The sequence below is a fragment of the Cyprinodon tularosa genome, unplaced genomic scaffold (assembly GCF_016077235.1).
Source record: "Cyprinodon tularosa strain WSP-4 unplaced genomic scaffold, ASM1607723v1 ctg339, whole genome shotgun sequence".
Lineage (NCBI taxonomy): Eukaryota > Metazoa > Chordata > Actinopteri > Cyprinodontiformes > Cyprinodontidae > Cyprinodon > Cyprinodon tularosa.
Genome location: NW_024039051.1, coordinates 681,227 through 696,141, shown reverse-complemented (window position 1 = coordinate 696,141; position 14,915 = coordinate 681,227). Strand labels below are relative to the sequence as shown.

At 36.7% G+C, this 14,915-nt stretch overlaps 2 protein-coding genes across 2 annotated transcripts in view; both read left to right on the top strand.

Annotated features, from left to right (window-relative positions):
* Positions 1-1,427, top strand: part of nt5dc3 (5'-nucleotidase domain containing 3) — a 54,312-nt gene extending 52,885 nt beyond the window's left edge. Inside the window, 1 exon segment of the mRNA XM_038294322.1 lies at positions 908-1,427. Coding sequence (XP_038150250.1) covers positions 908-1,175 — 268 coding nt within the window. The 3' untranslated portion in view covers positions 1,176-1,427.
* A 2,044-nt stretch (positions 1,428-3,471) lies between these two features.
* On the top strand, positions 3,472-5,186 carry LOC119789438 (parapinopsin-like). Its single transcript, XM_038294317.1, has 4 exons — positions 3,472-3,846; positions 4,206-4,534; positions 4,639-4,884; positions 4,975-5,186. Exons 1-4 carry the CDS (start codon positions 3,510-3,512, stop codon positions 5,128-5,130), a joined length of 1,068 nt encoding a protein of 355 aa, XP_038150245.1. The 5' UTR covers positions 3,472-3,509; the 3' UTR covers positions 5,131-5,186.
* The last annotated feature ends 9,729 nt before the right edge of the window (positions 5,187-14,915 follow it).

The window sequence follows — 14,915 nt, the reverse complement described above, 5'->3', positions numbered from 1 at the left end:
GTTTAAATTAAGGCCTTAATTGGCATTAAAATTCATTAAATGTGTTTGTGATGATATTTAAAAAGCTTTATTTAAAAAAAAAATTTTGACAGTCATATTATATCACTATATATTTACGTGGAACTGCTTCCGATTGATCGCAAAGCTGTACGTTCAGAAAAGAAGCTTGAGTCGGAGAAAAAGCTAGAGAATGGTAACCTGACTCCGCCAGATGGATTTGCGCCGCATATCCATCTGGAAACCTTCCGTTGAAGCAATTTTGGGAAGGGGTGAAAATACTGGTTAGCTGATTGGCCTATGTTGGTGATAGACGGGCCAAATAAACCAATCAGATCAACGAAGCATATGACATACTAACAGCCAGGCTACTCTTGCCGAAACCAGTCGGGAGAAGAGCAAAAACATCTTTTCCTCTGAGAAAAGCCTCCAGAGCAGTGTTTTGCTCTTCTTTCAGTGAAGCAATACTCTGTAATTCCGATAAAACTTGCTCGTTAGCCACGCTAACGCTAGTTTCATCGGCTCAAGCTGCCATGTTCTTTAGACTGAACTGTCGCGCTTCTTGTTGCATCACACCTCAACCCGCCTCAAAGCCAACGCTGATTGGACGTTCGTTTGGTGAACGGCTCCAAATTTTCTTTAACTGAGTCTCCAGACTGATCTGCGAGTGAAACCTTGAAAGCTCGCGAGATCAGGATGGTCTCACGAGGCGAAGAGAATGGGGGGAAAAAAAGCAAATTTCAACAAAAGTGGTTGGAAAACGAGGAATTCGGTATCTGGCTGCAGCATGTAGACGGGTACCTGTTGGTGGAATTAAAATAATTTTTAAGAGCTTAAAAAGAGCATTAAAAAGCATTAAATTTGAGTTATTCATTCCTGTATAAACCCTGTTGAATTGTTTTCTTGACAGGCCGCTGACGAAGGACATCTTCAACGCTCAGTTTGGCAGTCTCTTCCGCACTTACCACAATCCCACCTACTTCTCTCGCCGACTGTCACGCTTTGCAGACATCTACATGGCATCGATCAGTTGCATGCTCAACTATGACCTCCAGCACACATTTTTTCCTAGACGCACCCCTCTACAACACGAGGCCCCCTTCTGGCCAGAACAAAGTTCTTCTGGATTTGGGATCTCTTCTTCTTCCCTGGCTCCACAGAACCAAGACAGGGTCTGATTAGTCACGGAAAGAGCAGAAGATAAAGATGGAACAATCCCCTCTGCTTTATCCTTTAAGAGGTGTTTTGATAGAATTAGGTAGTGTTTTAGAGGGCATATATTGGTTTTAAATCGTTTCCTTCTTAAGCAGGAAGGCTTGTAGATCATAATCTTGCATTTATTTTAAAGTCCAAAATATAGACCCATTCAAAACATTGTGAAACCAACAAATTAAATAGAAGCCATCTGAAAATTGTCAAAGAGCTGAGTCTGGCAGTGGGCACCCAAGACAACAGCGATGACAGTCAGGTTTCCAGCTCAAATTTTACTTCACGAATTGAGGATATTTGAGTATTTATGCAATAAGAAGGAGAGCAATAATTTTAAAAAGTAATGAAAGGGCTAAAAAAAAATCTGAATACACCCAACCTGCTTTCAAGATCTGTCCAGCATTTTACTCCAAGGCTAGTGGGACACCAGCAGCCCCGTTTCTCCCAACAATCAGAATACTTTATATTAGCATCAATTGTAAAAGTAAGTTTCTAATGTAATTAGTCTGTTTACTCAGACTTAAAATAGATGGAAATCCTGTCATAATATATTCTGAGGACAGTAGCTTTTACCACGTCGTTTGGCCCTAAAATGTCACTTCTAGCTAATGCAGTCAAATAGTCCCTTTTGCAAGGACAAATACAAAGAAATTATGCCGTTACAACTAATGTTGAAAGCCTACATTTTATGACCTTATGACCTTTAGGCTTAGATTCAGCTATTATAGAGGCTTTTGTGGTCTGGCTGTTAACGTCCTGCTTATGCTAGAGATTTAGTGGTGTTGTTTATGGGTCTCTCAGCTTTGGGTTGTTCCATCCCTTATCTCTTAGAATTATTTTTTTTTCTTGGGGGAAAATGTGATTTGTTTGTGTTTTTTGGGGGAGTTGAGGAGAAATCTCATCTTTACTTATGTTTGCTCAAGTTTTTTCACTCCTTTATTTTCATCTGCCATATTTTCACCATATATTATTTTTGGGGGGTGGAAATTACACTCCGTTCTTTGATTTGCTTGAGGTAATTTGGTTACAGACGATGTGTCATCTGCCTTAGATACCTCCACCAGCTTGTTTTTTTTGTTTTTTTTTTTTTCAGAAAATATGTTCTAAAATAACTTATATGCTTTAAAAATTATGGGAAACTCATTCATTATTTATTAAAGTTTTTTTTTTAAAGATTTTTATTCTTAATTCTGGCTCCAAAATAGTGTATATTTGCCCTTTAAAGTAATGAGATTAAAATATTTTTTTCTTTAAACGTGTTATTTATTTGAATACTTTCAGATATTTATGTCTGAAAGAGCACTGGGTGTTTTATTTTCTAAGCCAAAAACTGCTATTATGTGCATGTGTGACGGTGCGAGTAGGTTGAATAGATATTTACGTAGCTTGAACAGTAGGGGGCAGTCTCACTCCAGGATTAGCATGCACTTGTGTTTTTGTCTTAATGCCTCTAGCCTCCCCTGGTAAAATGGGGGGTTTTTACATTAACACTGTATTCTCCATTGCCTTAATCTGTTTTCTTTTTTCTCATTACTGCAGGATGTGTTTTTATAATAGGCTGATGTTATGCAGTATTTTTCTTTCAACTGATTTTGTGCAGCACATTGAAACTTATACCACAATGATGTTTTAGCATATTTCTTTGTATTGGTTTAGCCATTTTACACCAGATTATGTCTTATGTCAGAGGACTGGTAATTGAATATTCTTGTGAAAGCTGCTGTTCCATCAATGAACAAAACATCCTTATGCTGATTTTAAGTGAACAGGGAAAGTGTTTTTCTTTTCTCTTCCTGATATAAAACCATGTAAAGCACTGATACATCATGTAAAAGGGATTATTAAATAAAGTTTTAGTGGCAATAACCTTCACATTCATTTGTAAATGTGCTTCATTTGATCATCTGTGTCCTCTCCAGAGCTAGATGGCATTCTTTACTGTAGTCTTTACTGCAGTAATTACATTCAGCATTAATTGTGTTTAATGAGTATTTGTTCAGCTGCACTCAAATGTTGCATTGGTTCATACACGTGGAAAGCATTTAAAGTTTTCAGCAAATTAATTTGAGGACTGATTGCTGTTTATCAGACTCAACTTTCCAATTACAATTACAGCCTTGGGTTTAGTAGGTTTAATCCTGGGAAATCGTGTTAAGAGCCAATTTCCCATAATGCTTTTGTTGGCTTTCTCAATCAGACAGGTGCACAATCTGAGATCCCTGATGAAACCAAAAGCCAGCAGGAATCATAAATGCTGAAGTCTGAAGGGTCACTTTAGTGCTGCACAGGAACATCTGAGCAACATGGAGAGAAACAACACTTCCCTTACAACCATCCCCTCAGAGGTGATGGTGACTCAAGCGCCTACTATTTTCCCAAGAGTGGGCTACAGTATTCTGTCCTTTTTGATGTTCATCAATACAGTGTTTTCGGTTTTTAACAACGGACTGGTGATTGGCGTGATGTTGAGGAACACATTTCTTCTCCAGCCCATGAACGTTTTGGTCCTCAGCCTGGCGGTTTCTGACCTCATGATCGGCCTGTGTGGCTCGCTGGTAGCCACCATCACAAACTACCAGGGCTCCTACTTTATTGGCCACACAGCCTGTATTTTCCAGGGATTTTCTGTTAATTATTTTGGTAAGTAAAGCTGTAAGGATTGGGAACTCTGTGATTGGAATTCAGGTTCCCATAATGTATATCATGATTTCCATTTATTATTATTTCTATTTATTATTACTTTTGTCGATTTCAATTTATATTTTCTGTCTTTAATAGAAGAGTATGTAAACTTTCAAGCACAGCTGTAAAATACTTCTCAAACTCTCCATTTAATTAAGAAATGGCCTGTTGTAACTCTACCTGTATGACTTGTTACATGAACACTATTGCATAATGCAATCTTAGACCTCTTAAGCAATTATTTCTAAAAAATTCCCTAATTTGTGGCTCCAAACTCACTTTTTCTTTCATTAATTTGTTCCTTTTTTCTTCCTTAGGTCTGGTTTCTCTCTGTACTCTAACCCTTCTCGCCTTTGAGCGTTACAACGTAGTGTGTCGCCCAAAAGCTGCTTTTACCCTAACCATGCGGAGAATCATTAAGGGGCTCCTGTTTGTCTGGATCTTCTGTTTGTTTTGGGCTGTTACTCCATTATTTGGCTGGAGCTCTTACAGTCCCGAAGGGGTCCAGACGTCCTGCTCTCTGGCGTGGGAGGAGAGGTCCTGGAGCAACTACAGCTATCTCATTCTATACACACTGCTCTGTTTCATCGTTCCTGTTGCAGTCATAATCTACTGCTACTTCCATGTGCTGAAATCCCTGAGAAAGGTGGACACCATTTACACCACTAAGAATTCTTAAAATGATCAAGTTGCACTCTTCTAAAACAAGTTTTTAGGTTTTAATAGCAGCTCAAATGTACTCTCCATCAGTTGAACAGGAGCATTGAGCTGCAAGGTGGCCGTTCCAGGAAGAGTGAGAATGATCACGCCATCACCATGGTCTTGGCAATGATCGTATCCTTCTTTGTATGCTGGCTGCCCTACACAGCCTTGTCAGTGGTGGTAGTGGTGGATCCAGAGCTGCACATTCCTCCGCTCGTTGCAACTCTGCCCATGTACTTTGCAAAAACCAGCCCAGTCTACAACCCCATAATCTACTTCTTTTGCAACAAGCAGGTAAACAGATATTGTGCATCTAACAGCATTTTTTTTTAAATTGTCGATGCATTTCCTGGCAGCACATTTTTGTGTGTTTACATCCAACAGTTTCGTGACTGTGCTCTAGAGCTGTTGTCGTGCGGGCGGTACGTCCCCAGAGGGCCCACCAACGTCAGCATCCCTCTGTGCTCCTTGAACAGGAGGAGCTGTCTGTCTTCCATAAGCAGGAGCGCCAGCACGCACAGCAAGGTGTTGCCTCTGTGACTTTTTCCCGGCCAAAACAAACAAGGTGCCATTGTTGACAGCGTTTGTTGGTGCCTCGTCAAGAATACAGGGCTGAGAATGGAGGGGGGGAAATGTCAAGGAAACTTTCCGGAATGTGCTAAAGCTTTACAGCTGCAGTTCACTGAATTAGATATTATTCAGAAAGTTTTTTTATTTTATTTCAGTAAGTCAGTTTTGAAAGTGAGAATCACAAGTTAAATACATAAAAATCAAGATTCTACTTCTGTTCATTTTGATGAGTATCATTTACAGCTAATGAAAAGCTCAAACATTTTGTTTCTAAGAAATTTAGAATAGAATGATTTTTACTTAAGGAATGTGAGAAGATATATATCCTTTACTGGACAGTTAAGACACTCGATACTTGGTTGGTGCAGACTGCTGACTTTTCACATATTTTGTGGCTCACCGTCCACAAGTTTGGTCTGCCAGAGAACATCAATTCAATTTAGTATATTTCTATAGCGCCAATTCACAACACACGTCATCTCAAGGCACTTTACAGTTCACCAGATCATACAGTCAAACTGATTAAAAGTTTTCTATCTAAGGAAAACCAGTTGATTGCATCGACTCATTGACTCGAAGGCAATCCCTCACACTAAGCATGCTTGTAGCGACAGTGGAGAGGAAAATCTCTCATTTAACAGGAAGAAACCTCCAACAGAACCAGACTCGGGGTAAGCGGCCATCTGCCGAGGCTGACTGGGGTTGAAGGAGACAGAAGCAGACATAGTAAGAAGCATAGATACAAAAGGCAACTGTAAACCAGCTCCACAGGCGGCCCTGTCCAGGAAACACACAGCCAGGCAGACAAGCTCCAACCAGCTCCCATGTCAGAGGATGATTGAGCACATCCAGACAGTCACAGTCAGAGAAACAGGACTACACTGAAAAACAGGCTGATTTCGAACATCTATAAACAAAGGTGTTGATGGCAGCAGCACAGCTTATTTTTCTCTTGAGGATGAAGTCACAGCCAAACAGGAACAGACCAGATGAAGCTACTATGAGAAAAAGCAGAGAGAGCAGAACGTTAGAGATTGAACTAACAGAATCTGCAGAGTGGGAGAATAGAGATAGAAGAAAAAGGATGAAAAAGGGGTCCCTATGTCCTCCAGCATTCTAAGCCTATAGCAGCATAGATATAGAGTTAGCTCAGGATAACCTGAGCCACTCTAACTATAACCTTTATCAAAAACGAACGTTTTAAACCTGCCCTTTAAAGTAGACAGGGTGTCTGCCTCACGGACTTAAACTGGTAGTTGGTTCCATCACCGATTTAAAGATGTCTGTCCACAAAGTGGTGTGTCCAAGCAATTCAGTGAAAGGCTGAATAGATGGTCAGCTACAGAAAAGGTGAATCAAAAGTTAAAAGCCATCAAACACAGAAGTATTCAGGATATGAACTACAACTGTTTTTTATTGAAGGTGTTCTGTATTTATTCCTGGAAGGGAAACATCAGAAGTGTCTTACTGTCCCTGTGTTAGAAGAAGCAGGGCAAGAAGATTGCTCAGTCATCCAAACCTCTGAAGGTCTGTTTTATAATATTTTTTTCATTATTATTTGAAACTCAAAGACCTACAGTTAGTGATGATTTGATTAATCTGCTGTTGGTGCAGTGGGTTTCATTAAAACCAAAGTCCAAACAGAACATTCATGCTTCTCTCAGCTGACAGGCCTCCTTTCCCTGCAGTGATCACTGTGTTTTAGTGGTCAGCAAACCCATCAGGCCGAAACCCTGACGGGAGTCTGTTGAATATTGTCAGGAGGAACATGAGAGACACCAGGTCAACAATGCAAACAGGATGTTGGATCTTAACACCTCAGCAAAACCGATCCCTCTGATTCCCCTCAAATGCTGCTATACAGTGATGTAGTAAATAAGGGGAAATCAATATTTGTAAATGGTACATAATGTTCCTTAACATAGTCCTCAGTGGGCTCAAATTTCTTAATTAAAAACCTTTTTTATTAGGCGTATGTAATGAAAAATGACTTTTGGGTTTACATTAGCTTTAAGGCATAATCATTAAAATGAACTAAAATAAATATGTTCCTCTGCATGTAAAGACTTACTATATCAGTTTCACTTTTAAAATTAAATAACAGCAATGATATGCCCATTTATCAAGCTGTACCTGTGACTGGAAGATGTTATTTCTGTTTAAATGTTGTTGAGACTTTCTTTGTGAAATTAGTTTTCCTTTTTAACGTTTTATTGCTTGCTGCCCTTTGTTCTCTCTGCCTATTTTAATTTAATGACAGCGAGTTACTTAGTGAGACAATTTAATTTCTCTGATTTGTTTCAGATTTGTTTAGAGGCATGCTGTGTTGAAGGACGACAAAAAAATTGCTGAATCGAAAGAATGTTTGGCTAGAACTGTAGCTGCCGCCTGTAATTTTCCATTTGTATGCATATTTAACGAGACCAGACAAAGCAATCACAGGCAGTTCAGACAAACAGGAGGAAGTGAAATCTCCTAAAAGGCAATGTACCTGGATTCATTTGCTCAGTAAAAGTATCTCCTTTAAGAAAGTTTCACAGTTTCCGGTTGCCTTGTACTGAAATATCAAATAAACACATAAAAAGGGATGTTTTAAACCCATTTTGATTGCAAAACAGAGCAGCTTATTCTAGAAGTTTTATGCAAAAGCAACTGAATGGATTAAATTCAGAAGAAGTAGCATTTTGTATATGGTGGATTTCATAAAGTCTAACCAGGCAGCAGCAGAGAAAGTTAAGCTGAAAAAAAAAGAAGTTAGGTATAAGTATAATTTAAAATAGTAACTCTCCCCTCATTACTGCTAATCATTTGAAAAGAGTCCAGTTTTGCATCTATCATAATTACAGAATGCTGAGAAACTATAAGCAAAACCCACTTTTGTTTAAAAGCCAAAAAATCTGAATGCCGCCAATGCTACAACCAGTGAATTGTACAGGTTAGTGCATTACTTGATGAAAATAAGTAGATGCTTTGGAAGGACATACAGCACTGCCAACCCCAGTAAAGGTGTTTTACAAGTCTTCAAATAAATCCTCTTTTATTGCAGAAAAATAACCCTAATCCTTGTCTGAAAAATACAACCTTTAATCAAAACATATTTATTCAATGGGGAAAAACTGAGACATCTTTATCCCCATATTCATTTCCAACTTTTGCCGATCTCCATTAGATAAACATTACTGAAGTCTTGTTCAAATTTCTACTTTATGTTTAAAAAAAAGATCAACATGTTGGGGAATTTTCACTTCTTGAATCCTGTCCTCAGTAAACCCCCTGCCTTTAGGTATAAATATGCAACATAGGTTAATATCTCTTTAACACTCTTTAACCCTTTAAAGCCCGATTCAAGAATAAAACAAAACAGAAAATTACTTTTTTTGGGGTTTGAAGTCCTCATTTGCCCTTTTAACAAAATATGTAAAAAGAAAAAACAGAAATACATTTTTGATATTAATAATGTATTATTTTTATTATTTATTATTATTTTTTGTGTTGTCTTGTACTGGATTTTGAGCAAAGTTTTTACCATTAAATTATGCAAAAGGTGTCAGATGCAAAACATTTCAGAAACCGTATGTATCAAATATGATACATTTGGCATTATAGGGTTAAAATGGAAAATACCAACTAAAAAAACCCAACTCATACAATATGAGTAATGCTGATAAAGAAATTCTTTCCCTAACTGGGGAGACTGCAACTTTCCCTAACCTCAGACAAGTACATATTTACATATATATATATATATATATATATATATATATATATATATATATATATATATATATATATATATATATATATATATATAAAGCAAAGAAACCGACTCCAAAGCTCACTGTCACATAATTACGATAAAAAGGAGAGAAATGGGCGAAGCTGCTGTATTTGGTTGTGCTGTTGAACAAGAATAAGGTCGAACGACTGACCTCTTTCAGTAAAAGAGAATTACCGGTAGTTGTGTTTGACCTTCAGTACTCCTGAAATTTGAAGTTACTCTTCATTTCTGAACAGCAGATGCTAACCTTCCATTTTTTTCAAATTTTGTTTAATAGTAAAATATTTCAATCTTGTCTGCTTCAATGGGCTTTTTTATCGGCTTTGAAAGTGAACCGTTTTGCTTATTTTACACGAGGCTGCATATATTGTCTATTAATGTTGTCCTGATACTAAAATAAAGGAGAAATAAAAATCTATTTAGTTTCCAAGAGTTTTTATCCATATTTTTCTCAGAGATTTTTCCCCTGGTGTAATGTTTTGGATGCTCCGGACTGTATCTTATTGTGGTAATCTAATCCCAGATTTATCATGGCTCCATAAGCTTCTGCATTTGAAGCAAAGAGCGTTTCACACTTTATCTCCAAACAGGATTACACAATGTCAAACTATAATCCTGCAGAATTGTTCCCATCATTTCCAGTGCTAATTCATGAACTCCTATCTCGTCCATCTGGATTCACCAAAGCCAGGAGTTAAACCTTTTGGACTCTTAATCAAATTAAATGGACGGCTGTTCCTGTCGTCATAACAGTGCTTCAGCACCTTGCAAAGGTGCTTATACCCCCTAAACCCTTTTTCTAGATTTCACATAATGTAGTAATTTAGTATTGGCTACATAACTTTGATTTTATGCGATGGACCATGTTTCTGAAGTGTAAGGAAATATTGCTTGCACAGGTCTTAGTCACCTTTACAATGACATCACAGAATAAAATTTAACCAAACCTATTACTTTAAAAGGTCACTTTATTTGTTAGCAGAGTCCAGCTGTGTGTAATATATATTTATATATTTGTTTTCGGTATAGATAATGATCTATTGATAATTCCTTGTTGACCAGACGTTTCCTTTAAAAGCAGAGTCCAGCTAACTTTCATGATTTTGTTGTGAAATGAGGGAAAACCAACTTTTTGAGTTTACTTTTGTGACTCGATGTTCTTTTAATGTTCAATGTTAACAATATAAAGTAAGGCTAAGGAGATGCTTCCAATTAGAATAACATTGTAGGTTCCACAGAATGTCAATTAAGTTTTATTAAGAGTTATTAACCTGTAGTTAACTAACCAGTCATTAGGGCTTAGAAATGCCATGGTGTGGCCTTGTGGTTCACTGCAAAAACTATCTAGAAATAAGTAAAAATTTCTTAAATTAAGTGTATTTACCCTTAATTTGAGTAGGTAAATGAGATAGTTTGCCAATGGAATCAGTAATTTTACTCTTAAAATAAGATAATTAGATAATATGCACTTGAAATAAGACCATGCAATTGAGTTTTCTTATTTTAAGTGTAAATTGTCTTGTTCCATTGGCAAAATGTCTCTTTTACCTCCTCGATCCAAGAAAATTTGCACTTATTTTAAGAAAAGTATAGCTCATCTAGATTGGACTTTTTTCCAGTGTAGAAGTCAGATGGTTACTTTCCCTAAAAAAAGAAAAGAATTTGGTAAAAATGTAAAGTAAACATTTTCCCACTTAGTTACAATAAGCTCCAAATTAAAAAGTATGATCTCGTAGTTTAATTATTACCTCCTAAGTCACCACTATTTTCACATAATTTGGAAAAAATCAGCATTTCAAGTTACAAAAACTGAACTCAAAGTTTTATTAACATAAAAGCAAAACTGAAACGATTAACTTAAACCAAAAATTCAAAATTTGCTGAAGTTTATTGGCTTACCTAACAAACTTATAACCTAACTTTGAGTTCTTCCAACTTTTCTTTTTTCGCACAAGGCATCAATCAGAAAAGTAGTTCGGACTCATGAGTACTTTGGAGGATAAGAACCGATGACTGTACAATTATTATTTGAAACATCCACACATTTAAAGAGGCGTGACAAGAATAAAGAGATTAAAAAGCCACATCCATCCCCCTCTTAGCAGTTTTTCACAAGTAAGAGAAACATTTGGAAGAAGATGCTCTGGTCACATAAGAGCAAAGCTGAAAATATCTGGCTGATATAAAAAAGGTTTTGAGTGACAGAAAACAAACACTGCCTGTCATCCTGAGTACCTCATCCTCATAAAAAAACTGTGGTGTGGTGGCAACATGATGCGTAGGAGAAGCTGTTCTTCACCAGTGACAGGGATGCCGTGATGAAGGGATGATGGATGCAGCTAAACAGGGCAGCCCTGGAAGATTGTTATAGAGTGAAAAAAGCTTGAGTGGGGCACGGGTTCACTTTCCAACAGGGCATCAACGTACAACCAGAGCCCCAATAATGAGGTGAACAGATTTCTAAAATCAAATGTGGGGATATTTCCAACTCATAATAATAAAAAATACAAACTCATCAATATAAAATTAGGAAACTGGATTTTATTTATTTCTACATATTGATATTTAAGCAACAGAATTAAATATAAAAGCCAGGAACCTGCCTCTCCACATTGTTAGTATTTCCTAAGACTAATAAAATGAATAAATGCATAGTGTTAGTGTTAATAGAAAACTCGATCTGTGTTTCTTGGTTGGGGGAAAGGGATGGGAGAGAACAGGGTGAAAGGCTTTCCAATTGTGTGGGGCATAAATAGCTCTGCCTTCCCCTAGTGGGGACATTTATCCAACGCTTTTGCCTGTAGCGGTCTGTGGAGACAGGGTTCCCCCACCTCCGAAAAAGTACAACAAATACTCATTCTGTTCATTATGGAAGTAAATCTGTGTCACTGGGATTTGAATTAAAAATGCTACTGAAATTTAAATGTTGTATGTTTGTACTTACTGTTTCAGTTTAATAAAATAGAATAAAATATATTCAGAACACATTTTTGACCTAAAAAAAAAATCCTTGTCATTATTTCTACACAGTTGAAATTTCATTTGTTATTTTCTCTTCAAGCTAAAAATTCACATTACTATTTCAAAGTGATTACATTTTCAATACTTATTTTTCAGTTAAAATTTTCAGTGTTAAAAAAAATCTGCATATAAAAAAAATTCAACCTTTCAAAATTCAAACTCAATATTTTCAGCCTCCTGAGATTCAACTGGCTCTATTTCACTGTCTTAAATTCGGCGTCTAAATTCAGTGTAAAAAGGGAAGGGTTACTTCAGGTCACAGACATTAGCAATGGATAGTGGTGTCCAACACCCAGCCAATCCCGTTACGTTGTCTTAGTCACATGACGTGACACGTGTGGCGCTCATACAGAAGGAAAACCAGCATCATGGACGCGGTCATGCAAGCTAACGCTAACTCAACGGTCAGTTTATTACTTTCATTTTTCTGTAGTTGAGTTAGCGTTAGCTTGCATGACCGGGTCCATGATGCTGGTTTTCCTTCCGTATGAAGGCACCACAAGCGTCACGTCTAATGACTAAGAAAACATAACATACAACATTTAAATTTCAGTGGCATTTTTAATTCAAATCCCAGCGACACAGATTTACTTCCAAAGTTCATATCTATGTGTGTAAGGTTTTTCTACATATGGATAAAAAACAAGTAGTGGTCAAACCTGCAGGTAAAGGATGTTTATTACTATCAACTGACAACTGACAGCATGCAGGAGGCTGTGCATCTCAAAGGTGCAGATTAATTTCTCCCGCTAATGGGCTCTATGCACTGCTCCACTTCTTCCTGAACTTCAGCCAACACCTTTGTTTCCTGTCGTTCATTACTCGACAGTTGATTAATCCAGGTTTGTCTGGCTGTTTCTAAAACCGAGACATAATATAATCCGAGTCCCTTCCAAAAACATTAGATGTACGACGTGAAAATTTACAATTTAATAATTAAAACAGAATTTTTGTTTCACATACCAATTTGAAGTTGGTTATTTTTAGATTAGATACTGTGGTTATTCTGGTATCATCCCATCATACATATTATTATTATTATGTAACCTGATTAAATACCTACACTGCTAAAACGATCTAGAAATAAGTAAAAATTTCCTTATTTGAGTGTATTCACCCTTAATTTGAGTAGGTAAATGAGATAGTTTGCCAATGGAATTAGTCATTTTACTCTTAAAATAAGATAATTAGATAATATGCAATTCAAATAAGACAATGCAATTGTGTTTTCTTATTTTAAGTGTAAATTGTCTTGTTCCATTGTCTCATCATCGGGATTTGCTCCGTGATCAGAGGAAATGTTACTTGCCGCAGAACAGTGGTTAAATTTGGAACTTCAGTTTAATATAATACAACTCTGTGAATAGTTCCGTCTGAAATGAATGAAAATAGTTGTTTTAATGGTTATTGAGTCAGATATGTGGCGGTAATGTTTGATTTATCTAAAGGTTTTTATCTGTTACTGTGTAAATGAGTTTGGCTGGAATTTAAGGACAGATTCTAAGAGATCTGCAGAGTGGGAACTATAAATCTGATAGGAGTTTAATTTTTCTGTTGTTGTTTTGCACAATATGCTTAACTAAGTATTTTTTGTTGTTGAATATTAGAGATTTTGCAGATATATTTTTATACATACATTGTTTAGATTTACTTATGTATTTCTAACCCTTTTATAGTATAGAAAATCCCTTTATTTTCCCACAATGGGCAAATTTACAGCAGCAGAAAGATTATTGAAAATGGTCTCACAAATGTGGACCTTAGAAAAATTTATAAGAATAACATAATAGGGAAGAGTTAAAATATAAACAATAAAATACTGTAAAGTGTTTTAACAATATAAAACTGGAGAATAAATAACCAATATGCAGCTATGGACATTTTTACAGTATTGGATATTTGAAAATAGCAGCAACATCAGAGATGTGCAGAATGACAGCAGCAGGTTATTTAACTGACTAAGGTTTCTATCATTACATTTGATTTGATTTGTTCCTGCTCCCGGTGGTTGGAACCTTTATTCCACTCTGGATTCTTGTGAGTGTAGTCTTTGTTCGCTTTAACTTTTTTTTAAATAAATAAATAAACAAACAGTTTTGAAAACCTCGGTATTCATTCCTTTCCTGCTTTGTGTGTCAACGTTCACGGTTGCTAAGCAACAGAGAATACGCCGGTAAAACCCGTCGAAGGGTGGACCTGTTCGAATTTACAGACAAAACTCTTCTGGCCTCCTTATTTTCAAGGACTTCGAAGGATCCAGTCTAGGTAGACCGCGTCCTTGGAGGATGCAGCCCAGGTTTTCAGAACAGAGCCTCTGATTAAGAGCAGGGCTGCCGAAGTACACTTCGCTGCAGCAAACAGAAAGGGGCGGGGACGGACCACTGTCAGTCTCATACCTTATATGGAAATGGGACCATTTCATTCCGGAACTGACGGGGGCGCTAGTGACACTATTTCCTGTACCGACCGTTTCATAATAATTATAATAATAACGTATTTTATTTGACAACGCCTTTCAAAACACCCAAGAACACTTTCAACATTAAAAATACTAATTAAACAGTAAAGAAATGGCTACAAAACGTGATATGTCACGTGGTATGTCTGTCACGTGGTATGTCCTTTTTTTATTTTGAAATCTTTATTTAAAATTATATTAGTAACAAACAATCTAAAATAAGCAACAATAAGGAATCATTATGGAGAAATAAAATCAATATTTTGGAGACAAATGTACATTACATTAAGAGCACATTTATCCATCCATTAATGTTTATGAATTATCCTCAAGTGGGGTCATGAAGGCTACTGACCCTGGACAGATCCCCAGTCCATCGCTGATTAAGAAAACAGATATAAACAAATACATGCTGGTGCTGAAGTTCAAATAATATATTTTGATGTTGTGAACGGTACTCTTAAAATAAATAAGTTAAAATCTAAAATATAATAGCCT

What these genes read in the sequence shown, in the direction of transcription:
- LOC119789438 (XM_038294317.1), top strand. Translation starts at nt 3,510, where the DNA reads ATGGAGAGAAACAACACTTCCCTTACAACCATCCCCTCAGAGGTGATG. An exon ending in TGCTGAAATCCCTGAGAAAG is followed by an intron (nt 4,535 to 4,638) that starts GTGGACACCATT and finishes ACTCTCCATCAG; the next exon opens with TTGAACAGGAGCATTGAGCT. An exon ending in ACTTCTTTTGCAACAAGCAG is followed by an intron (nt 4,885 to 4,974) that starts GTAAACAGATAT and finishes TACATCCAACAG; the next exon opens with TTTCGTGACTGTGCTCTAGA.